General features: G+C 38.8%; 1 protein-coding gene across 1 annotated transcript; it reads left to right on the top strand.

Annotated features, from left to right (window-relative positions):
• On the top strand, positions 1 to 26,314 carry CHMP4C (charged multivesicular body protein 4C). The gene is made up of 5 exons (XM_036919425.2): positions 1 to 342; positions 20,000 to 20,177; positions 22,264 to 22,378; positions 25,027 to 25,192; positions 25,378 to 26,314. Exons 1-5 carry the CDS (start codon positions 153 to 155, stop codon positions 25,440 to 25,442), a joined length of 714 nt encoding a protein of 237 aa, XP_036775320.2. The 5' UTR covers positions 1 to 152; the 3' UTR covers positions 25,443 to 26,314.
• The last annotated feature ends 700 nt before the right edge of the window (positions 26,315 to 27,014 follow it).

Genomic DNA, 27,014 nt, shown 5'->3' with positions numbered 1-27,014 from the left:
CCTCCAGGAAATGCCCAGGTGTGTGTGTCACCTGCCGCTGGCGACTTGTTGATTCCCAGGAGCTGCCTTCAGGTCTGAGCCCCCGAGACCAGAGAACGCTCTCTCTCATCTGTTCCCCAGGCGCGGCCCGCTTGCCCCTCGACTCCACAGCCATGAGCAAGTTGGGCAAGTTCTTTAAAGGGGGAGGCTCTTCTAAGAGCCGAGCTGCTCCCAGCCCCCAGGAGGCCCTGGCCCGACTGCGGGAGACTGAGGAAATGCTGGGCAAGAAACAAGACTACCTGGAAAGTCGAATACAGAAAGAACTCGCCCTGGCCAAGAAGCATGGCACGCAGAATAAGCGAGGTAGGCTTGGGGTCTGGTACCAGGCGTGAGCTCTCACTCTTCCACCTGCAGCCCCTTCTTTAGGGCCAATCGGGCCCACAGCACCTGTCCCCCAGGAGGCCAGATTTGCTCCCACAGTCTTTCTAGGAACTGGTATTGACCCCAACGCCGAGACTGGAGTGACCTGAGCAAGGCACATGCCTGGATGGCAAAATGTTAGAGGGAGCCCAAAATCTCAGTAATCAACGTACTATTTTTATGCAATATTTTGCATAAAAAAGCCCTCAGAATTAATGCAAAATATCTATGATGAACAAAGTATCAAAGTACTAAATGAGAACAGGATCAGTGTTACTCATCTTTTTTTTTTTCTTTTGTCTCTGGCTCTTATGTCTTTATGTGGGGCACTTCTTTTTTTAACATAATTTTTTTAAAACTTTTTTTTGTGCATCATGGACTTTTTTGCATTAATTTTGAATTTTAAAACTGCATTAAAATATTATTTTATGTTGATTACTGACTTTTTGGCATCCCTTTAAATTTTTCTCTTGGCTTGCCTCACCCTAGTATACAGCCCTGCTGACCCCAGCACTAAATATCGTTTTCTTGAATCACACATTTTAACTTGCATGCAACTCTTCAGAGAGGTATATTCTAGAATGTTCTGGTTCACCTTGCTCCTCAGCCGTTGAAGACTTCAGTTAACTTGTGCAGTTGAGATATACAAAAAAATAAGTCAGAGAATTAAATACAAAACTTCCTATCATTGTGTTTTACCACACACAAGGGACTTTGATCCATTAATAACTCTTGGTGCTCCTGTCACACTTTGAGCCCTTCGTGTTTTGCCAGAGTTAATGGTTTCTTCAGCTCTCTTTATAGAGAACAGATCTAAACAGCACTGTGACACATAAAAACCCATTGAGAAGCTGAGGTGATTTGCTTTTCTAAAAACAATAGAAATAGAAGTGGTCTTGTAATGGCAGACCCAGAAGTAGAAATGTCAATACAGTACTTCGCTCACCAGCAAACCCTGAACTTGTACCCTCAAGTCAGGCTTCTTTAGCCATATTGAAGCCTTGGGAAGATTTAGTTCTCTCAAACTGCCATTGTTTAACCAGGAGAGGAATAATGTCTTCTGGAGCTGACCTTGGAAACTCTGTCACTTCCCATAAAATGTGCCCGATATATGTGTGCCCTCTTAATACCAACAATAAAAAGGTCGTTTCATTTTTCTCTGCTACTGTGTGTAACTTTTGTCCACATAATAGCTTGTTTTAGCATTAAGTTCTGGTTTCTGTTTTTACTTTATGTCTGAAAATGTTTTGGGAATTTATTAAATGGCCATTTGTAAAGCAAGACCATGCCATTCTGGCTTGCTAAAGAGTCATTAGTTGTTCTGTTCATTTGCCCATCCTCTGTAGTTTGATATGCACACTTGATATTTGCTTAATGTTTGTCAAGGGTTTTTTGTTTGTTTTGTCATCTTTTGGGGCTGTATAGAGTTTTACAGCAGTTGCTCAGTAAGCATTGATTTAAAACATCTGAAAAATAGTATATCTACTTCTAGGAAATGGTAAAAATTAGATTTGCTTTCAGAAGACAAACATGTAAAATAATATAGGTTTAACTTGTTACTTTTACAAATGTTCTCCAATTGGAAATGCGCTAAAGTGTATTATGAAGACACTGAAGAAAAAATTAAAGATAACATTAATTAGGTGAATCAGTCTTTCTTAAATCAGAGAAGTTACAGGTGCAACTATTATGTACAAATAACCAATTGGTGTTAGAAAAGCCATTTATTTATTCTTTGTCATTTATCCTTGGGAACTTCACTGCTGTTAACCAAGGCCTGCTTTTACAGTTGCTCTCATATTAGGAAGAGGCCAGTTAGCATGTGATCATCTGTAATCTAAACTGTGGAAAGAATTTAATCACAAGCCCATGCATTGAAAGCCCTGTCAATATCAGCATATTCCAAAAATACCAGCCAAATTCATATACACATAGTTACTGTTTTCCATTAACCACTAAGAAATATTTTTGCACATAGTTTAGTAAGGTCAGGTATACTTAACACTAAATGGGCCTTGTGCTACACAATATCAGTGCTGGGATGGCTGTAATTTACATTATAATCACATGACATAATGTATGTGCAGTTAAAGTTTTACTTTTAGACATGGTTGGTCAGCTAGCATGCTGTCCAGAATACTAGTAGAGGTGAGGTGAGGGAGGGGGTGAAAAAAAAAGAATACTAGTAGAGGGACTGATAGCATTATATCAGAAAGGGCCACACTCTTGACCACTACAAATTCTTCAATGACCTTTCTGTACAGTAGAAGCTTCGACAGTATTCTGAATGTCAACAACAGGTTTTATTGGTGAAATGAGTAACTTTCAAATGAGCATAATGGAAGCAGCATCTCTTCTGTGAAATGACAGGTATTCTAAATATGTGTACTGAGTGAAATAGTTTAGACACTTCCTTGCTGCCCATGTAAGAACAGCTTAAAGGGACCTACCAGGTATATAGCTAAACAGTAGGCTAGTACCTGAGGCTTGATCTCAGATCAGGGCAGTGTCCAGTCCTTGGTTCAGATGGACTTCCAACCCAGTCCACTTCCTGCAGGGCACAGTCCCCTGCCAGGGAATGTTGCCGCCTGCCCTCAATGAACCTTTCATTCAAGGTGTATTGGAGCACCTGAAAGGACACAGAACTGGGACTTCACTCAGCTCATGGAACAAGCTGACAGCCTGTTTTTGCCTATTTGCCAATGTATGTTTGTTTAATAAGTGTTTATGCAGAATTTAGTCTGAAGCTTGCTTTCATTGTATCTCATAGTACAGTTGTAGAGGGGTAGCTAATTCTTCTTACCTCAGGCTTCTTAGGTTCTTACCATAATGTACCAGAAAGAACCTGAATATGCACCACCAAAATGGTTTTGGAATAGCCATGATATTCAGGGCCCTGTTGATCTCAAAGATTAGCAGTTGGAGCAAGATTTATAATTTGGTTAAAACCTTTAAGGAGGTCAGAGTTTCTCTAATGCAGTTTATTCAGATTATTCCTGCTTTATAGCTAATAATCTGCTTTATGGAAAAACAAACTTCTTACTTATCACTTAATTTTTTGTACTTCTCTGAGCTCTGTCATCTAGAGCAGCTTTCCATCCTGGCTGTATAGTCACCTTCATGCCTGGGTCCCACCCCCAAAGATTCTGATATAATTGGCTGAGGTGGATTTTCAGTAGGCCTCAGGTTATTGAGAACTTGGGCTGATAGAGATGAAAGGTTGACAGGAGGAGGAAGTGAAATTGGCCACAATCCCTACTCAGTATCATTACACATGATTCAAGAGAAAACCTGGTGCTGAGACCATTCCACCTTTTGTCAGGTGTCTGTTTGGTGAATGAGAACCCAAGGCAGAGAGTCTTCTATTTGAACAAGTGGCTCCTTTGAAGCCTGGGCTGTTTTTTGGCAAGGGTGGATTTTCAGAGTCACAGTGCAGACTTGGTCTTCCTTAGAGTCAGAGGATGTGCAGAGTCCCACTTGTTTAGCTCAGTGTTGGGACCTCCCTGGGCTCTTAAGTGTGCTCTTTTATTATAGCTGTCATAGTGCTAAATTCTGCAATCTCAGACACTGGGGGCCAGAAGGACTACTGTGTAAGGAGAACCACATTTGTATCAGCTGGTTGAATGCCAAAGTAGTGAGGGCAAAAGCACAGCGGCTCAGGTAATGCGAGACAGACCTAGACTGTACGACCCTGATGGATAGAAGTTCCCCTTGGGGAGATATCATTTACCTGGTGGCCTCCTTTCTTTAAATAGTTTCTCAAAATGTGGCCCTCAGACTGCCTGCTTCAGAATTCCTTGAGGATGGTTGTGAAAGTATACACTCACAAGTACCTCCTAAATATTCTCATGTAATAAGTTGAGTGTAGAATCCGGAACACATGTAAGTCAATGCCCACTACAGTCTGAGCACCTATGATCTATTATTCAGTGAGCTGTTAAACTGGAAGCCACTACTCTGCACTCTGTTTTCTTTCTTACCATTCCTATTTTCTCCCTTCATCCATCATCACTCAAATGACAGGATGATAAATATCTCTCCCCCTCCCCCTCTGTTTACTGCCAAGGAATCATTTCCAGAGCTTCTGACAGGTCCTCATTAACCACCTGAATTTATTTTCTTTAGGGAAGTTCATATGGTGCTGACTCGACTCCTCAGGCCTTCCGAAGGGGTCTCAGAGTTCTCAGTGTTCAAATTACAACCAGGCACCATAATGAAGCATTCTTCTTTGCTTCCAATTATCTCGTTGTTTTTTCTCACTCTCTGTGTATTCTGGAACCCGGGAAAAGAGTTTATTTCTGGGTCATTAACAACCAAGATCTGGGCCAGGTCTCCTTCTCCAGTCAACTGCCCTCTCTTCTGGAAAAGATAGATGAATGGAAATGTGACCCTCCCTCAATCTCCCCCAATACCAGCTTCCCTCACCCCCTTCAGGAGCTCTCCTAGGCTTTCATCCGAGGGTGGGGGGACCCAAAACATTTGACCCAGCCCTGGAAACCCTATTCACTTAAGCTATAGTTAAAAAACATCTTGCTTTCCCACTACCTCCCTTTCCCCTCTGAGCCCAGGTGAGGGTCCAATTTAGATATACAACCTCACTCATGCACTTAGGTACTACTGACCAGCACACAGTGCCCTGGCTGGTTACCAATTTTGTTCTGCTAATACTGCCTCAGTTTGCACATGCTTTTTCAGGTGCTATTTCCCTGTAGGGTTCTAAGAGAGTTAAAAATCCCAACCAGGTTTACCTTCTCCCCTTATTTAAATTAACATGTTGAGTTTACAGTCAGCATTTTACATTGGTTTTTATTAAATATCATCTCATTTTCAGTTGTCTTAATAAAGATTTTAAAAATTCTAACTTTATTGTCTTATAGAGAGAGCTCTTTCTTTTAGTGGAATTGGTCACAAATATAATCAGCAGTCTTTTTTGTTGCTGTCAGTCTTTGTTAAAATACACTGAATAAGACAGAACCAAGAACAGAGCCTCATGGCATGCCTGTAAAGACTTCATTCTGGGATAACTTCTGCATGATAGCAACAATGTTTCACTTAAGGTGCACCTAACTCATGAAGACCAGTTTGATGGATAAACACTTAATGAGTTCAGTTATTCATCTGGCTGTGAATATACCTGACCTACATTTCTACTCCATATCATCTTATTTCTCCAACTTCTCTCTTCCCAGACAGTGCCTCAATATGCCTTGTGAATTATATTATTAAAACCAAACTATATTCACACACTGTTGCACAAATGCTGGCTGTGAATTGATAGTGTGTTAGTTTCATCAGATGCCCCTGGAGAGCTTTTTAAAATGCCACACCAGAAGACTCTGTTTCAATAAGTCTGGGATAAGGTTCAGGACTGTGGTATGGAAAGATTTCTGGGTGATTCTGATTTGCAGAAGGTTAGATGGCCAGTGGGTGGTCTATGGTTCTTCCTTGACTCAGCATCTAATAACCAAAAGAAAAGAAGCCTGTGAGATCAGTTTGGTACGTTTCATCTTTGTGAGCTCCTAGTGGCTCCTGGTTATCATTGTTTTTCTAATTCCTCAGAAACTGGACTGTAGGGTGTTTCTGTTCTAGAATCATTCTTTCAAGTATCTGTTGCACAGATTTTGACAGTTTGTTGACATGTTGTAGCTACTTCTAGAAGGGTTATTAGTACTATTTCTTCTGTTATGTAACATTACATCTAGTTTGGTTTTTTTCTTCATGAATTTGGAGCAGTATTATAAATTTTGGAACATTCATTCTCCTTCTTCATTGTAAGTTCCACAGAGCTGGAGAATAGGCACAACATTTTGGAAATAATTATATTAAGCAAAGAATATAATTTTCTTTGATTTATACTATTCTGCAGTTTCTTGAATTTACCACAGTAAGGTAGAGAATTTATTGGTAACACCATGATTATGCCAAAGTCATGCGAATTATAGTTTTAAAAAACGACAGCTGGAGCTTACTGTGAACTTGCCCTCAGATGGACTTGGTATTACTTGTATGTCTCAGTACTTAGGAAAACTTACTTAGATCAGATTTCAAGAAAACATTAAGAAAAACACATGATACTCTAACCAATGAGATATAAGACAAGAGACCTAATACTGAGGGTTCTTTTTAGCTTAGATGCTTTGCTTGTGGAGCTCAGGTTTGGAAAGCATATGAATGATCTGTTTGGGTATTCATTTTTTTAAATATGCTTAAGTACATGTGAATCTACTTGTACTTTTAAGGGACAGGGTTATCATAGATACTTAAGATGTCTGCCTTAGTAAACTATCCAGAACTTTTAATACATACTGGTAATTTTAGTTTCTCCTACTTTTTTTTTTTAATCATTTAAGGGAAGTTCTGACAAACACACAGTTGGCTTAAACATGTGCAGGAACAAAAAAGCAAGAGTCTGGAATAAATATAAAATAAATAGGAGGCCATATCCTGAACAACTGATTTTTCTGTACCAGAGATTTTGATCCCTTGTCTCAAACCAGTGATGCTGATAGGGAATTACTTATTGGAAATATTTAGGACTTAATCCAAAGTTTGTGTGGTCATGCTTTAAAGCAGTAGGAGCCTTTAAACCTGAACCATTGATCTTTCAACCTGCTTGCTAAGCCCTTTTCCCAGATATTTCTAACTTGGGGGTATTTCTAGTGAGACGACATCTCCACTGTCATGTGCTCTGTACAACTTCCATCAACTCTTACTCAGTCTAGCAATCTAGTGATTTAAACAGCAACATTGCTATTGCTACCCTTAAAACAAAACAAATCCAAAGATGGAAGCAAACAAGAATGGTCATTTTAAAATTACAGGAAAGGAAAGTTGATTATTCTCTGGTAAAAGTTGGGAATCCTTTTAGAAGTTCATTATTTAAAAGCTAAAATTTAATGTCAACCATCTAGCTTAAACAAAATAAAGTTCATAGTTTTACATCTGGCTTACACGTAAACTCAGAGGAATAAAATTATGCAGCCACATATTTAGCAAGCACTTTGGACATTCTATTCTCCATTGAAACATGAATTTGTTTGGGTTCTTTCACATAGTGTTTTATGCTACATAGTCATATGGGGTGTCTTATCTGCTATAGTAATAACATTGTTCAGCAGGCCTTTCTCAGTGAGCAGTGCTATTTCCATTACCAATTCTTGCTACATTTAATACACGTAAGTGAAAGTCTGTATAACCTTGGAGTTTGAACAAAGGTATTATTCTAACTCAAAACTTCTGCTGTGTTAAGTGTAGCAAGAAAATAATTATGATTATGTTAAACCAATTTATATATATTTTAAGGATCACACATGCAAGAGCCTATTTTGTCATTTTGTGAGCAGTTTGAAAATGTATTCATGTAATCTATCTCCATTCGTTAAGTATTGTTCTCCCACTTAGACATGAAAAATTAAATAATAATGCAGTTCATCACCAATTTCAAGGTAAACCTATTCTTAAAAATTTTCTAGTAATAATAGTCACCTTGATGATAGGTGCTATATATTTCTGTAGATTTGCTGATCACAGGATCTCAAGAGAAAAGTCATAGAGTCAAAGACAGTGAGACCTGAAAGGGGCCCTAGGGATATGGCTTGTTAGTGCTCAGGAGCACCTGCAAGCCACCAGCATAGTAGTAGGAAATATTGGTGCATCATATGAATGAGGAATACTTGTTTACAAGTATTATTAACAATTATTATTAATACAAGTATTAATAACAATTAAACAATACTTGTTTACAAGAAAACAGGGCTTTATCACACATGCACACATTTATACATATGCAGATATGCATATAAATACAATACATATATATATACATATGCATACATATAAAAATATACGGATTTATTCCTGGTTTCTACTATATCTCAGCCAGAAACTTTGCATTGCTGAGTAGGAGATTTGCAGTAGGGGAAGAGGGTCAGGGGCTGGAAGCAATACTTTATGTAGTACCTTTTATCATTTATATTCCTTACTGAGCAGAGCATTGTAGTATGTGTGTAGACAGTCACTCTGGCTTCATCTATGTCTCCTCCTCTGTAAATCTTTCCCTTACCCTCTAAAGAGAGCTTCTACACTCTTCTGTGTACCCACTGTACCTTGTATATCTGTTTTGTTATTCTCTTCTGTGTCTCCTCTGGTACTTGAGGTGAAAGATGTAACTTACACAAGTTAGTATCCATGGGCAGGCCCTGTAAAGTAGTAGGTGCTCAATAATGCTGTTGAGAGATGAATAAGTGATTGAACGCCCATTTCATATTTTGCCTCCTCTGAGACTGTAGCCTTATTTCTTTGTCCCGGCAGGGCCAAACAGTGCTGGGTGTGTGGAAGATCTTCAGTACATATTGTGGAATGATTGAAATGAATGAATAAAAGATATATATATTTTTAAATGAAGAAGGCCAGGGAAGTTCTGAACAGGGTCACCTTGGACAAATGATGGTTAGAATTTTCTAGTATTTCCCCAGGTGTTTCCAATCTAACCTGTGTCTTTGAACAGAAACACTTTATATTTATTGAGTTTGCAAAATGCTCATGATGATGCTTAGTTAGGTGCCATAAATAGATGGTGTGGTTTAATTAATGAAGTAATTTGCGTCTGAGTAAGAACAGGACTTACATTAAAGTTTCTCAAATAAAACAGCATGATTATGAGACTTCCCAGTTGAAAAGCAAAAGAAGACATAAGCAATTATGGTTGACACATGTATCTTGAACACTCTCTAGGATTACTCCCCTGAGCTTCATCCTTAGGCCTTCTCTGGAGGTCATCCATTCGTGGGAGAGGGAAGAGCTGTCATAATGCAGTTTCACATTTCACAAACAGGTCGTCTATAGTCACTGGATATAATGGTTCCTAAAAGCTTCTTCCTTTTTTGCCAACTCATGGATGAACAGTGCACACACTTATACACCCTGATGATCGAAGAACAACAGACTGATCTTTAGGTGAGGGATTGACCTATACATTATATGAACAATGAAACAGCAACTGTCTTCTGCTGTTTTAAGTTATTTTTCATAGATGATGAAAGCCTTCCTCCTCGGGCAATGTAGTGAAGTTGCATACTGGCCAGCTGAATTTAGGTTCAGGCAGTAATTCTTAAATTTAAGTCCCTATCCTCAGTGGGCTGTAGTATGGGCTCCTCCTGTACCCCTTGGGAGCAGTACAAACAGGACACGGCTCTGCAGCTCCACTGCTGAACGACATCACTGTTATGGAGGGAGACAAAACCCTTGGCTGTTTCTCCACCACACAGAGGAATACAGTAGATTCCTTTGTTTTACAAAGAATGTTGTCCAGGTTTCACCAGCTGCTTAAAAGCACATACAGGCGTTTGGAAGATTGAATTGCACCTTCTACACAGGTTAAGTTACATGGCTCTAAAAGTGTCCTCCTTTACCAAAGAGGAGCAAAGCTTGATTTGCAGCATTTGTGGCATGTCTTTGCAAAAATACAGCTGTTTCTTTCCCAAACTGTTTATTAGAAAACAAAAGAAAAGTTTGTCCAAGTTATGGTGGGTCTCTGGCATCACTATTTCATGTGAGAAATAGCTCATGGGGAGACTCCTGAGATATACTTCCTGGCTTTTTGGAACAGAAGCCTCTGGTCTTGGTGTTTGGGAGTAGCTACCACACCAGGCAGAAGCAACAAGAAGTGTCAGGTTTCTGAGGGTCAGATCCAGCCATGCAGAGATCACTGGTTTGTGCACAGAAGGTTTTTAATTTAATTTTATTATTTTTTAAATTTTGTTATCATTAATCTACAATTACACGAAGAACATTATGTTTACTAGGCTCCCCCCTTCACCAAGTACCCCCCCAACATCCCATTACAGTTACTGTCCATCAGCATAGTAAGATGCTGTAGAATCACTACTTGTCTTCTCTGTGTTACACAGCCCTCCCCATGCCCCTCCACATGCTAATTATACATGCTAATAGTAATACCCCCTTTCTTTTTCCCTGCCCTTATCCCTCCCTTCCCACCCATCCTCCCTAGTCCCTTTCCCTTTGTAACTGTTAGTCCATTCTTGGGTTCTGTGAGTCTGCTGCTGTTCTGTTCCTTCAGTTTTTCTTTATTCTTATACTCCACATACGAGTGAAATCATTTGATACTTGTCTTTCTCTGCCAGGCTTATTTCACTGGGAATAATACCCTCCAGCTCCATCCATGTTGTTGTGAATGGTAGGATTTGTTTTCTTCTTATGGCTGAATAATATTCCATTGTGTATATGTACCACATCTTCTTTATTCATTCATCTACTGATGGACACTTAGGTTGCTTCCATTTCTTGGCTATTGTAAATAGTGCTGCGATAAACATAGGGGTACACCTGTCTTTTTCAAACTGGGCTGCTGCATTCTTAGGGTAAATTCCTAGAAGTGGAATTCCTGGGTCAAATTGTATTTTTATTTTTAGCTTTTTGAGGAGCCTCCATACTGCTTTCCACAATGGTTGAACCAATTTACATTCCCACCAGCAGTGTAGGAGGGTTCCCCTTTCTCCACAACCTCACCAACATGTGTTGTTGTTTGTGTTTTGGATGGTGCCAATCCTTACTGGTGTGAGGTGATATCTCATTGTGGTTTTAATTTGCATTTATCTGATGACTAGCGATGTGGAGCATCTTTTCATGTGTCTGTTGGCCATCTGAATTTCTTCTTTGGAGAACTGTCTGTTCAGCTCCTCTGCCCATTTTTTAATTGCATTATTTGCTTTTTGTTTATTGTTGTGCATGAGCTCTTTATATATTTTGGATGTCAAGCCTTTATCGGATATGTCATTTATGAATATATTCTCCCATACTGTAGGGTACCTTTTTGTTCTATTGATGGTGTCCTTTGCTGTACAGAAGCTTTTTAGCTTGATATAGTCCCACTTGTTCATTTTTGCTTTTGTTTCCCTTGCCTGGGGAGATACGTTCATGAAGAAGTCACTCATGTTTATGTCCAAGAGATTTTTGCCTGTTTTTTTCTAAGAGTTTTATGGTTTCATGACTTACATTCAGGTCTTTGATCCATTTAGAATTTACTTTTGTGTATGGGGCTAGACGGTGATCCAGTTTCATTCTCTTACATGTCGCTGTCCAGTTTTGCCAGCACCATCTGTTGAAGAGACTGTCATTTCCCCATTGTATGTCCATGGCTCCTTTATCATGGACATACAATTACTTGACCATATATGTTTGGGTTAATGTCTGGAGTCTCTATTCTGTTCCACTGGTCTGTGGTTCTGTTCTTGTGCCAGCACCAAATTGTCTTGATTATTGTGGCTTTGTAATAGAGCTTGAAGTTGGGGAGCGAGATCCCCCACACTTTATTCTTCCTTCTTAGGATTGCTTTGGCTATTCTGGGTCTTTGGTGTTTACATATGAAATTTTGAACTATTTGTTCTAGTTCATTGAACAATATTGTTGGTAATTTGATAGGGATTGCATCAAATATGTATATTGCTTTGGGCAGGATGGCCGTTTTGACGATATTAATTCTTCCTAGCCAGGAGCATGGGATGAGTTTCCATTTGTTAGTGTCCCCTTTATTTTCTCTTAAGAGTGTCTTATAGTTTTCAGGGTATAGGTCTTTCACTTCCTTGGTTAGGTTTATTCCTAGGTATTTTAATTCTTTTTGATGCTATTGTGAATGGAATTGTTTTCCTGATTTCTCTATTAGTTCATTGTTAGTGTATAGGAAAGCCACAGATTTCTGTGTGTTAATTTTGTATACTGCAACTTTGCTGTATTCCGATATCAGTTCTAGTAGTTTTGGAGTAGAGTCTTTAGGACTTTTTATGTACAGTATCATGTCATATGCAAATAGTGACAGTTTAACTTCTTCTTTACCAATTTGGATTGGTTGTATTTCTTTGTTTTGTCTAATTGCCGTGGCTAGGACCTCCAGTACTATGCTGAATAACAGTAGGGAGAGTGGGCATCCCTGTCTTGTTCACGATCTCAGAGGAAAAGCTTTCAGCTTCTCGCTGTTCATTATGATGTTGGCTGTGGGTTTATCATATATGGCCTTTATTATGTTGAGGTACTTGCCCTCTATTCCCATTTTGCTGAGAGTTTTTATCATGAATGGATGTTGAACTTTGTCAAATGCTTTTTCAGCATCTATGGAGATGATCATGTGGTTTTTGTCTTCTTTTTGTTTATGTGGTGGATGATGTTGATGGACTTTTGAATGTTGTACCATCCTTGCATCCCTGGGATGAATCCCACTTGGTCATGGTGTATGATCATTTTGATGTATTTTTGAATTCGGTTTGCTAATATTTTGTTGAGTGTTTTTGCATCTACGTTCATCAGGGATATTGGTCTGTAATTTTCTTTTTTGGTGGGTTCTTTGCCTGGTTTTGGTATTAGGGTAATTTTGGCTTCATTCAATGAGTTTGGGAGTATTCCCTCCTCTTCTATTTTTTGGAAAACTTTAAGGAGAATGGGTATTATGTCTTCTCTGTATGTCTGATAAAATTCCAAAGTAAATCCATCAGGCCCAGGGGTTTTGTTCCTGGGTAGTTTTTTGATTACCACTTCAAATTCTTTACTGGTAATTGGTCTGTTTAGATTTTGTGTTTCTTCCTTGGTCAGTCTTGGAAGGTTGTATTTTTCTAAGAAGTTGTCCATTTCTTCTAGATTTTCCAGCTTGTTAGCATAGAGGTTTTCATAGTATTCTCTAATAATTCTTTGTATGTCTGTGGGGTCCATTGTGATTTTTCCTTTCTCGTTTCTGATTCTGTTGATGTGTTTTGATTCTCCTTTTCTCTTAATAAGTCTGGCTAGAGGCTTATCTATTTTGTTTATTTTCTCAAAGAACCAGCTCTTGGTTTCATTTATTTTTTCTATTGTTTTTTTTATTTATTTCTTCTCTGATCTTTATTATATCCCTCCTTCTGCTGACCTTAGGCCTCATTTGTTCTTCTTTTTCCAATTTCGATAATTGTGACATTAGACTATTCATTTGGGATTGTTCTTCCTTCTTTAAATATGCCTGGATTGCTATATACTTTCCTCTTAAGACTGCATTTGCTGCATCCCACAGAAGTTGGGGCTTTGTGTTGTTGTTGTCATTTGTTTCCATATATTGCTAAATCTCCATTTTAATTTGGTCCTTGATCCATTGATTATTTAGGAGCATGTTGTTAATCCACCATGTGTTTGTGTGCCTTTTTGCTTTCTTTGTAGAATTTATTTCTAGTTTATGCCTTTGTGGTCTGAAAAGTTGGTTGGTAGGATTTTAATCTTTTGGAATTTACTGAGGCTCTCTTTGTGGCCTAGTATGTAGTCTATTCTGGAGAATGTTCCATGTGCACTTGAGAAGAATGTGTTTCCTTTTGCTTTTGGATGTAGAGTTTTATAGATGTCTATTAGGTCCATCTGTTGTAGTGTGTTGTTCAGTGCCTCTGTGTCCTTACTTATTTTTTGTCCAGTGGATCTATCCTTTGGAGTCAATGGTATGTTGAAGTCTCCTAAAATGAATGCATTGCATTCTCTTTCCTCCTTTAGTTCTGTTAGTATTTGTTTCACATATGCTGGTGCTCCTGTGTTGGGTGCATATATATTTAGAATGGTTATATCCTCTTGTTGGACTGAGCCCTTTATCATTATGTAATGTCCTTCTGTATCTCTTGTTACTTTCTTTGTTTTGAAGTCTATTTTGTCTGATACTAGTACAGCAGCACCTGCTTTTTTCTCCCTGTTGTTTGCATGGAATATCTTTTTCCATCCCTTGACTTTTAATCTGTGCATGTCTTTGGGTTTGAGGTGGGTCTCTTGTATGCAGTATATAGATGGGGCTTGCTTTTTTATCCATTCTATTACTCTGTGTCTTTTGATTGGTTCATTCAGTCCATTTACATTTAGGGTGATTATTGAAAGATATATACTTATTGCCATTGCAGGCTTTAGATTCGTGGTTACCAAAGGTTCAAGTTTAGCTTCTTTAGTATCTTACTGCCTAACTTAACTCGCTTATTGGGCTATTATAGACACTGTCTGGTGATTCTTTATTTCTCTCCCTTCTTAGTCCTCCTCCTCCATTCTTTATATGTTGAGTGTTTTATTCTGTGCTCTTTTGTGTTTCTTTTAACTGCTTTTGTGGGTAGTTGATTTAATTTTTTTGCCTTTAGTTAGTATTTTATTGGTTTGCTTTCTTTGCTATGATTTTGTTTTCTCTGGTGACATCTATTTAGCCTTAGCAGTGCTCCCATCTAGAGCAGTCCCTCTAAAGTACCCTGTAGAGGTGGTTTGTGGGAGGCAAATTCCCTCAACGTTTGCTTGTCTGGGAATTGTTTAATCCCTCCTTCATATTTAAATGATAATTGTGCTGGATACAGTATTCTTGGTTCAAGGCCCTTCTGTTTCATTGCATTAAATATATCGTGCCATTCTCTTCTGGCCTGTATGGTTTCTGTTGAGAAATCTGATGATAGCCTGATGGATTTTCCTTTATAGGTGACCTTTTTCCTCTCTCTCGCTGCCTTTAAAACTCTTGTCCTTGTCCTTGATCTTTGCCATTTTGATTATTATGTGTCTTGGTGTTGTCCTCCTTGGGTCCATTCTTTTGGGAGTTCTGTGTACTTCTGTGGTCTGAATGATTATTTCCTCCCCCAGTTTGGGGAAGTTTTCAGCAATTATTTCTTCAAATACACTTTCTATCCCTTTTTCTCTTTCTTCTTCTTCTGGTACCCCTATAATGCAAATATTGTTCCATTTGGATTGGTCACACAGTTCTCTTAATATTGATTCATTCCAGGAGATCCTTTTGTCTCTCTCTGCATCAGCTTCTATGCATTCCTGTTCTCTGGTTTCTATTCCGTCAATGGCCTCTTGCATCTTATCCATTCTGCTTATAAATCCTTCCAGAGATTGTTTCATTTCTGTAATCTCCTTCTGGACATTATCCCTTAGCTCTTGCATATTTCTCTGCAGCTCCATCAGCATAGTTATGACCTTTATTTTGAATTCTTTTTCAGGGAGATTGGTTAGGTCTATCTCCCCAGATTCTTTCTCATGGGAGGATGTCTGGGTTAGTCTGGTCTGTATCAAATTCTTCTGCCTTTTCATGGTGATAGACATCGTTTTGAGGAGCTGGTGCATGTGTCAGCTGGGAGAACATCCCTTTTTGCTGGTTTGTGGCCTTCCTCTTCTGGGAGAATGGCGACCCCTAGCGGCTTGTGTTGGACAGCTGCGTGCAGACGGGGTTTCTAATTCTTGCCTGGCCCCTGTGGAAGAATCTCTGCCCTGCTGTTGTGGGCATGGCCAGCCTCAGGCTGCTGCTCCACTATGGTGGAGCTGTGTAGCAAGGGAAATGGGCGGGAGCCTGTTTATCTCCATGAGGGGCCTCCAAGCTGCACTGCATCCCAGGGGGCTAGGGCTGGGCTAAGTGTCCCGGGACCTTTCCATCCAGCTGTTGGGTCCCTGTCCCTTTAAGTCTTTCAAAAAGTACTTGCTTTTCTTTGTCCCAGGGGTGCCGGCTGCCGGGACCCACTCGCAGGTTTTACTGTCCCGTTTCCCTAGTATCACGCAACCCATGCACTGTGTGTCTTCGCTCCAGTGCAGATGGCTGGGGCTGGGTGTTAAGCAGTCCTGGGCTCCCTCTCCCTCCCCGCTCCGACTCCTCTCCTCCTGCTGGGAGCTGGGGTGAGGGGCGCTTGGGTCCTGCTGGGCCGCGGCTTGTATCTTACCCCCTTCGCGAGGCGCTGGGTTCTCACAGGTGTAGATGTAGCCTGGCTGTTGTCCTGTATCTTCTGGTCTCTCTTTTAGGGATAGTTGTATTTGTTGAATTTTCAAAAATTTATATGGTTTTGGGAGGCAATTTCCACTGCTCTACCCACGCCGCCATCTTGTCTCCCCACACAAGGTTTTTTGAAAAATGTAAATCAGACTTTAAATTTAGGGGATTTTGTGTGAAAAAACCCATAATTTCTTCCTGCTTTTGCACACATGGAGGGCTGGCCTGCAGTCTGCATGGCCATGGTGGACTGGGGCCTAGCAGTGTTGCTTCCATTAGATCAGACTCATGCCTGCCTGGTCACCAGTGTATCCCCACTTTTTCCTGCTGACTCCCTGATACTGGGGCCAATGTGTACAGCTATTATTGTCACTCTTGCGCTATTTTTTTATTGTTATAGTAGAGAGATATTCCTCTGTGTCTTTCTCTCTCACAGGTGAGAAAAAAAAAGATGGCGTTTCCCCTTAATCTCTCTCTGCTTCACTTACTGTCATTACCTGCCTGTCCTCCTGTGTTTAGGACCCTGGTGTAGGCCACTCTGTAGTTTGTGGTGTGGGAATTCGAGTGTAAATTGAGATCTAAACTCTTGGTGAATTTTCAAATTTCTCCCAAATACTTCAAAGGGCAGAAGCCATAAATTAATAGAAGTATTTAAAATGTGTCAAAGCCAGAACTTACTAATAACAAACATTTGCAAGATTGGGCTTTATACCATGTGGCTCCCACCACACAGTTCTGAAAGCCCTTTGAAAGAGGTGATGATGAGGAGGAGAAAGATACTTAATACTTAGTAATCCTTCACTATGTGTCAGACATTGCACTAGATACTTTATGTTATTTCATTTAATTCCCAACAACCAAATGAGTTATCCCATTTTCCAGTAAGCAACTTCTGTGAAGGCCACATACCTAGGGAGAGATGGAGCCTAGATCTGAACGTAGGCAAACTGACGCCAGAGTACAATGTTCTATTGTTGTGTTCTAGATATTGTTGTTATTATTATTAATTATACATATATATAATTAATTATTGCTTAAGTGAGGAAACATTACTGAAGAAGAGTTAAGGTCACACACCAAGGTCATCTCCCGCAGTTATTAGTTGGAAGAGGCAGATTAAAATGCAGGTCTAGTGACTCTAGAGCCTCATCCCAAACTGTACTTCATGATCTCAGAAAGTAATCTAAAAACATGGCATATTTTTAAAGGGAGAACTTTAAAAAAATTTCTCAAGAAAAATGTTTTCGGGTCAATGGGTACCAGTTAGGTTCTAAATAACTATAGGTACTGAACCAGTCTGGCAAGATAGGGAGGAGACATACTTTGCACATTCCACTTCTGGGCATGTTGGGTGGAGATATGAACTTGGAGTTTAACTTCTGAGGATACTCTACTGAATAGAATTATGTACTGCATTTATTGAAATATAGAACTGTTTTATAATATTATATTCCTATTATGGTGAGTTATGGAGAAGAAACAGGTAACTTATTGCTCAGTGGTCTTAGAAATAAGATACACAATCTCATTAATTAATGAATATATAAATCATTATTACTACTAATAATATCTAGTTGGTAAGTCCCTACCATGCTTAGGGACTGTATAAGGTATCTTCCATATACTATTACTAATTTTTTTAAAAAGTCACCCAGCCTCATGGGCATTATCTCCCCATTTCCAGAACAGCAAACTGAAGCTCAAAGAAGGGAAGAGATTTCCCCAAGAGCACACATCTGTTAAGTCGTGGAAGAAGGATTCATGCTCTGGCCTTGAAGGCCATACTTTTTCTGTTACACCATGCTGTCATTGCACTATGTGTGTAGAATTATCAAACATTCATGTAGTACACATTCATTTGATCTTTTGTAAAATAGGCCAATCATAGTATCTGTTCGTGAAGTTTTGTGAGACTTAATGACATAATCATATAATGTACACAAAGCATTTAGCACCAGTTTTGTACATAGCAAACACTCAGTAAATGTTAGTTTTTGTTAATGTATTTTTGTTGGCCATGTGCCAGGAAGTGGGCCATGTAGTGGGGGAACAGGAGAATAGGATGCTATATCTTTCCTCAAAGGGTTTACAATTAGTGTTGGGGAGGTGGGATAGTATAGATTTTACAATTAATTATAATACAGTGTGATAAAAGTAGCAGTAGATATGGACCCACATGCAGAGTGTTAGCACAGAGGGTCAATTGGCCATTCTTCTGTGTGGGAGAGAAAACCCTCACACAGCTCTGGTCATTAATATAATGAGCCTCTACAGTGTGATATTATAGAAAGAGCTTTATGCCAGATGACTTTTTAAAAAAATGGTTTTAGTTCTTTCCTAAAGGATAGGTTAAACATAAGAACTGTTCTATAAATAAAGCATATGTTCTGTTAAATCATGGTGTTTAAATTTTCAAAAAGAAGATTTGATCAATCTACATAGAGAAAAAAACAAAAAGAAAACAAAAGGTGTAATAAACAGAAAACACAAAAAGATGACAATAAAAAGGCCATATTAAAAAATATACCAGTTATCACAATAAATAAGATGAGTTAACATCTTATAAGGTACAGACTATCTGAATGGGTTCAAAACAGTCACACAAACTAAATATCCATGTATATGCTCTCGGTACTGGGCATACCAAAAAAAGAGAAAATAAAAAACAATTTTGAAGTAGAGGTCCCCACAAAATTATTCCAGGCAAATTGTAACCAGAAAGCTGGAATATTTAATGTAAAACAAAGCAGAATTTAAGGCAAAAAGGATTAAATGGGACAGAGTAATATTTCATATTGATCACCAATAAAATCCAACAAGAAAGTATAATGACAGTGAGTCTCTGTGCACTAAATAAAATTAGTAGAAGAAAAAATAATCAAATATGTTGGAATTATAAGAAGAAACTGACCAAAACAGTTAGAAGAGATTTTTCTCTAGAAATCTCTGCAATAACTTACATGTTTCACTCGAAACCATAAACTATTTGCATTCTTTTAAAAATTTCATTTACTTATTGTGCGAACATTCTGCTGCTGCTCTTTTCATGCAACTCACCCTAAATGCCTTGTCAAAACTCACATTTTAGGGCCTTTTTTGCAGGGGGAGGGTCTTCCAAGCACCATAGTCAAAAAGACTCTTGTTAAATTTTGTGATTTCTGAATGAAGCAGATGAAGTTATCTTGCTGAAGAGGTAATGCGGGGCATTCAGATATTGTTTCTCTGAAGGCAACACTCTTCTCTCTCACCAGCATGCCATCGGATCCTTGAATACGGCTCCAGCAGTGTTGATTTCATGGCTGCTCATGGTCGGATGTAACCTTGCCGACCATCTCATAATCATTTCAGACCAAGGCATGCAGCTAGACATCCTAGATTTTGCTTCCACCTGCCACTCACTGTCTATCTTCAAGCAAGTCACATATCTTCTCTCAGTCTCAACCAACTTGTATTTGAAATGAGGAAATTGGGCTAGAATAGGCAGTGATTAAGGTCCTTCCTTTAAAGTTTTATTTTTTTATTGCTTGATTTTTACTCTTATCTTCATCTTTCTTCTAAAATCCTATATACTGACAGGAATACTTCCATGGTGTGATTTATGTAATATGAAAACTAGCTTTCCATGCTTGTACACTTGTCGGATCTTTGGAAGAAAAGAATAACAGAAAGTTTGGGGGAGCGGTCATTGGTGCCAGAGATTGAAGGGGCAGGTGTTACCCTTAAGCTTCTCAGCTTTATTTGGTATCCTCTTCATCTGCAGGTATCAGTAAGGCTGAGCCATAGCTGGTGTTGAGCAAATGTTTCTTGACTAAATGACTTGTGCTCTCTCCTCATAAATGTGGCTTCTCCCATATTTAGCTGCATTGCAGGCACTGAAGAGAAAGAAGAGGTTTGAGAAGCAGCTCACACAGATTGATGGCACACTGTCCACCATCGAGTTCCAGAGAGAAGCCCTGGAAAACTCACACACCAACACCGAGGTGTTAAAGAACATGGGCTTTGCGGCAAAAGCAATGAAAACAGTTCACGAAAACATGTGAGTGACTTTGGGCTCCCTCTGCATCATAAATTCCCTCAGTGGAATGTATGGGACTGTGTGATGCATTTGGCAGGAATGGGCTTAAATCACATGAGGCTCTTTGACATACTGGAATGGAATGCTCCCTCAGAGAAAGATGAGAAGTTATCGTAGCAAAAGAAAAAGACCATGTAAAAAAGAAGCAATTCATTTTGCCCTTAATGTTTCCCAGTCTCCGCACTGTTTATCTGACACTCCACCTATAAATACATTCATTTGATAATTTCTAAGAGGCTTTGATGTCAACATCTGTGAGGGTGTTAGAACTATAGGGGTTTTCAAACTTCACCCAGAAAACTACTAAAGAGAGCACAGACACCCTGGCTCCTGGAAGCATGGAAGAGATGGAGCCTTTTTAGTTTTAACCAAGTTCCCCAGGTGGTTCTGTTACTAACCAGTGTTTGAGAAGCATTGACCTAGAATAATAACTTTGACCATGGAGTTATGGGTCAGAGTTTTTGGGTTGTAATCCCAGCTCCACTGTTGACTGTCCTTAGTCAAATTACTTGGCCTGTCCCCAATTCAGTTTCCTCATCTGGGAATTGGAGATAATAATAGTACTTACCTCATGTGGTATTGTGAGGTTCAGTGAGATACTTAATCTAATGCACTTAGTGTGGGTCTTGGCACAAAGTAAACAATAATCAATATTCACAGTGTAGTGGGACTGGTGACAAGTTGCTTTGCATTCACACTGGAATCAATGACTGGGACATAATCCTTTCCTAAGATTAGATGTGATAATGAAGTCTGGGCCAAGGATGCACAAGAGCAATGAGTACTTGAGAGATGTAGAGACATTTCCATGGAAGGGAAAAGGTGGAAGAAGGGGAGGCTGGGGTCAGGGAAAACATCTTTGATAACATTTTCTTGCCTTGATAATTGGTGGACAATCAGCTGTAATTTTGACAGCTTCAGAAAGATCATTAGATTCATTATCAGAGTCAAATCCACTCTTATTGCTGTAAGGGGGCTGCTAAAATGCATCACAAAATCATAGCCTTTCTCTCTGAGTAGTTTAGCAGCAGCATCTCATTGTATTCCTTTTGAGAAAAATTCACTCCCAGGACCAAACTTCAGCTGTACCTTTCTCAGACTTCTTTTCATAAAAAAATTCCTCATGTATTTGTTATAAATATAATTGTAAGAATTGGAAACAAAGGGCAGTAAAGGGCTGGTAAAAGTATTCTTTCTGAGTAATAGATGAAATTATGTCAAAATACTCAGATTTTCCCATATGAAGAGTCTGGGAAACTTACAAAAGATTTATTCCACTGGAATCCAAATTTCAGTATTTGGGTTATTTAATAATGGAGAAAATTGTCACTTCCCTAGTATCAATTTGGCCTAGTTTCAGAGTTGGAGGAATGATTCAGAGACAGAGTCTAGAGAAGCAGCCCAGATCCTGGCATTCAGACACTGACCGCTTGGGCTGGTGGTTGGGGGCCAGTGGGTCTCAGGTGTCAGAAACGAGCTTTGAAGCACTGCCTGTCCTGGACCCAGAATCAGTAGCTATGGGAAATCAGGGCATCAGCAGCTCTGGGAAAGCCCTCCAGGAGCCAGGATCTCAGCTACTAAGCATTCTAGAAAACAGATCTCTAGTTCCAGAGTTCATTTTCTAGAAAAGGCTGCTGTCAGAGAGCAGCCACAGCCTGTCTTCGTCAGGGGGTCCCTGGTGCTTCATGGCACCATTTCCTGCAGAGCTGATACAAAGCAGCATGTATTTAAATTTTGCGTAGCCCTACTAGTCGAAATTTCAAAATGGGGCTACAGATATTTTTACTTTTAAAATAATTTGCTCTCTAGTGACTCCCAAATGTAATGGCTATTTATTTAATATTTTAAATATATGTGTATATGCAGGATTTTTTGAAATACAGATTGTTCTTAAGGTTGATAAATATTATTGCCAGAAATTTTTGTTATTCTACTGAAATAACTGAATGATTATATGAAATTGGCTCATTTTTCAGATGGGATCATACCTAAATTCATAATTTTAAAGTAAAATTCTAAAATATTTCAACAAAATATTATTTCTCAGGGATCTGAACAAAATAGATGATTTGATGCAAGAGATCACAGAGCAACAGGATATTGCCCAAGAAATCTCAGAAGCATTTTCTCAACGGGTTGGATTTGGTGACGACTTTGATGAGGTGGGTAGCACAATGTAAAGAATGGAGTTATTATGGCCACTAAAAAGGATAGCTTCCTACCATATATAGCAAGTCAGGTTTCCTTAAAGAATTCCTTAAGTATCATTAAAGAATAAATGCTACTTGTTAAAAATGTACTTCCCTTAAGTGGGAAATGAAGTGTTGGTAGCTGATTTAAAGGAAAGATTAATATAGTTTGGCAAACAGCCCCCTAATTAAATTTCCAGCTATTAAGGAAAAACAGCATGTGATTATGTAAAGTTAGTGACTTTTAATGGTTGAAGCCTAAATAGCCCTATTACAAAGAATAGAGTGTTTGCACATCTGGGCAAAACAAAACAGACTGTGTCACTTTGCAAGGAACAGACGTATTGTGCTCTGTAGTTATAAAATTAGAGGTTAGGCTGCTTCTGTTTATTACTCAGGCCATGAAACAAAATAAATGTGGAGTAGCATTATTAACACACGCATTCCACTGAGATTAATCTGTCCAGTAATACAGACTATAATTATAATGGTGATGTCTGCACTGTGAATGTCAATTGTTCTACTCAAAGCACACACAAGTAGGGACTGGTGCATATTTTGAAACATTTCCAGTTCTCAGATTAGCAATGCAAAGAATCTGACTTCCTATATCTATGTGGTATCAAAAATGATACACCTAATAAGTAAGAAGTAGTTCCATGGAATCCTAGGAAATGACAGTTGGGTGTCAACAACTTAAAAAATGGTGTAGACCAGGGGTTAGGAAAATATGGCTTTCAGGTCCAATCCTTCCTACAGTCTGTGTTTGGATGGCCTGTGAACTAAAGATGGTTTTCACATGTTTAAAGGATTGCAGAAAACACCACCACCAGTAACAATAGCCACAAAGAAGACTATGCAACAGAGACCATGTGTGGCCTGCAAAGCCTAACATATCACTGTCTGGCCCTTTGCAGAAAAAGTGTGCCTACCTCTGGTTAGACTAACAAGGATCTGATGAGTGCGTTATGACATGGTGGGAAGGGCTCTGGCTCATGAGGATGACTGGGTTCTGCCATTTATTTCTAAACTTTGTGTAAGTCCCTTCAGAAACTGAAGTTTTCTCATCTATAAAAAGAAAATAATTGGATCACTAGATTATCTCTACAGTTTCTTAAATTCTAAAATTCTTTTTTATCAAAGAACAAGCATGTATTTGGTGCCTGAAGTCTGAAAATGATGGAGAAAATTACTATTCTGTCATCATATATGCTAAAGAAAATACCAATATCTTGTTGGTGCTGTTGATTAATTATCAAGCACAATGGACAGATCTGGGCACACATTCAGTGTAGGAAAGCATGTTGCTCCATTATTATATTTACTAGATTTTCCCCCCTTGGTTTTGTGAGCAGAAATAGGACATCAGAGCATTTGTTCTGAAGACACTATTTATTTCGCCTGTGGAGAACCACAAAGCACACAACTACATTGACCATACCATTTTACACAGCTCAGTACTATACACTTTCATGTCTTATTTCTTTTTCATGATGTGGATTTAACAGTGGTGAGACCATCATTTAGCTTGCTGCACGTCTGATACACAGTGACTTGATCAAGTGTTGTAGTTGGCTTAAATATCTTCTTTCTTGGCCCATAGTACTGCTACTCTCATTTTAATATAGGATAATCTTCAATGTGCATTTCTCCCACATTCAGTAACAAGCCCCTTAAATGTAGGGGCTGTTGATTCAACTTTGCATCCCCAGCACTGAGTTCGAATACCTGGCCAGGAGTGAGTGCTCAGTAAATTTGCTCAACGATGAATGAATGAATGAAAATTTCTCCTTGGTTGAACATGAATGTTAAGTCATTTCTAATGGTGACAACCTCAGAATTCTAATGATGAGATATTTCGTTTTGATTCCAACCTCTCACAGGGGGACTGGATTCTACCTGAGAACTCATGGAGCTAGTTAGCTCTGAACTACTGCAAGTCATCTCTTAACCTGTTATAAAGTAACTTGTACGCTTCAAGTCTCAAACTCGTCTTGCCTCTCTAAGGTTCTTTGGACAGAGAATAGTTTACGATTAAACCAAATTCTCTGGAACTGTTGCTAAAAGAAAAAATTAATGTACCTACCTTGAATTGAACTTTTCTTAACCCAGACACACAGCATGATTTGTACTGGGTTTGGTACTTTAACAAAGGACGTATTGTATCTTTGATTCTTTTTACTTTTTATACATATGGTTTTGCTATACCTATTGTTTTATTTTTAATAGCATTAGCCCAAATGAAAATATTTATTTCCTCTAATTAAAGTTTCACAGATTCGTAGTTTTTAACAGTAGAAAAGAAAAGACATTGGAAAAATGACAGACAAGGTGCAAATTTCCTAGAAACTGTGGAGGTAATATATTCAGCTATCACAAATTACTTGAGTAACTGTTTACTGAAGTATTATAAGATTAACTACAACAAATTTGCACAACCAAAATATTCATTTTTTAATCATTGCTCAGTGTTGCAAAAAAAGACTTAGTCTTAAAATAAATATTCCATCTCACTGGATTCTCACATATCAATTGGGTAGCAGATGTTCTTATGATTGTGTTTGAGGAAACCCACTTCTCGAAACACTAACTCCATAATTTTTTCTTTCTCATATGTTCAGGATGAGTTGATGGCAGAACTTGAAGAATTGGAGCAGGAAGAATTAAATAGGAAGATGATAAATACTCGACTTCCAAATGTGCCTTCCACCTCCCTCCCAGCACAGCCTGCTAGAATGCCAAGTAGAATTCCGAGCACAGCCTCCACTGCCCATCGAGCCCGAGCAGGTCTGTTCCCCACCTCTGGTACCTGTGGTCAGGGAGTTGCTAAAAATACTAGCCAGGCCTATCCCTTTTAGCACCTATTTCTTATTTTTTAAATATACACCTTTTTATACATAATTCATACCTGGTTTCTGTGCTGAAAGTATGAATGTTACCAATTCCTAATTTTTATCCATTTTGTTTTCTAGCATCTTCCAGGAGGACAGAAGAAGAGGATGATGATATCAAACAGTTAGCAACTTGGGCTACTTAAACTAAAATGGAATTTTTTGACACCTAAATTGATGATTTGTACATAAGACAGAAAAAAAAAAAGTTTCCAGTTTCAGGAGTTAACAAAGGTCCTGTTTTATATTTACATTGGATGAGTAATTGTCTTTTAAGCTTCATATGTGAAAGTTAAAAATGGAGTCATATGTAGACATAGAATCAGGGATGGAAAGGGACTTCCTGGTAGCATCTTGGAGGGTCCCTCCATCTTCTTGGGAGGGGACATTCTACCTTGTTCACTACTGAATTTCCAGTCTTGGCACATAGTGGTGCTTTCTGTATATTTGTGGAAAGAAAACTGGATTCTATTAACATATAAAACATAGAATATTTTACAGGCCACTTAAGAGTCATGCATTTAGGACAGCTGGGGAAAATCACTTTCTTTTCTTTGTGGATGCAAGTTTGCTGTGTGTATCTGTGTTGGGAGGTATGTAACCCATACATGCAAATACAGGGTCTCTTGTATGGGAGACTTCATGTTGAAGAGTCTTGTTTGAGTCTATACATAAATAGGTTCACTTGAGTTTTGCAGTTTAAAATCTTAAAGTAGCTTTATTGTCATTTATTATGCCAATTAAGCTTGGAATGGGGCAGTGCTTCCATTTCCTAAAATGTCTGAAAGCACTAACAGTTCACACTGCTGAGCAAGAATCTCCTGGGTGTAATTTAGCCACTTAGGGAACTACGTTAACACTCCCAGGCCATTATGATGCTGTTATGGTTTCAGCATGCTAAATGTGTGAATGAACGTTCTTCTCTGTTTTGTTCTCTCTTGTACATTTATTTACCCTTTACAGCATATTCCTTGTAAATAGATAAAAATATAGGTGATTAAAAGTATATCTTGAGTAAGATTTTGTCCATAATTACTTTTAAATGAAAGTAAATTTCAAAATTATGTATTGCCCATAATATGTCATGGGCCATAAAATGACAAATGTCATTATATAAAATGTTCTAGTATTCCTTACATTTGCTTCGCGACATAGTGGAATGGAAAGGACAGTACAAGTGGAGGTAGGAGTCCTGGGTTCCAGCCTCTGCTCTGCCACTAGCAGGTATGACCAGGCATGTCATAAACTCTGAGCTTTTGTTTCTTCATTGGGAAATCTAAGGGCTGGACTTGATGATGTAATGGTCTTGATGTAAATGTCCCATCCTGCCATAGGCGCCTTTTGCTTATGCTGTTTTTCTTAGTCTTGCCCCCCTTCACGGCACAGATAACACATCTTCCTTATTCCTTATATCTTAGTTAAAATGTCTTTTGTTTTGGGAAGCTTTCCCTGATTGCACAGGCCAAATCAAGTCTCCTGTTCTGCTTTCATAGCACTCTGCTTTCTCTCCTATTACCTGTCATGGTTTAGTTGGACACGTATTTACTAGGATGATTACTTAATTACTGTTGTTCTTCCCTGCTGTGCTGTGGTAACCATGAGGGCATGGACGGCACCTTTTTCAGTTCAATAATGTATTCCCAGAATTCTGCAGTTTCTCATATGCCATGGGCATTCAGTAAATATTTATCAAATGAATGCCTATTAAGTTTTTACAT

The sequence above is a fragment of the Manis pentadactyla genome, chromosome 3 (genome assembly GCF_030020395.1).
Source record: "Manis pentadactyla isolate mManPen7 chromosome 3, mManPen7.hap1, whole genome shotgun sequence".
Lineage (NCBI taxonomy): Eukaryota > Metazoa > Chordata > Mammalia > Pholidota > Manidae > Manis > Manis pentadactyla.
Note: the sequence above shows the minus strand (reverse complement) of the source record. Positions and strands in the feature narration are given on the sequence as shown.

Coding starts and splice junctions, on each gene's coding strand:
- CHMP4C (XM_036919425.2), top strand. CDS start 153: ATGAGCAAGTTGGGCAAGTTCTTTAAAGGGGGAGGCTCTTCTAAGAGC. Junction 343..19,999: donor TGGCACGCAGAATAAGCGAG/GTAGGCTTGGGG, acceptor TCCCATATTTAG/CTGCATTGCAGGCACTGAAG. Junction 22,379..25,026: donor TTGGTGACGACTTTGATGAG/GTGGGTAGCACA, acceptor TCATATGTTCAG/GATGAGTTGATGGCAGAACT.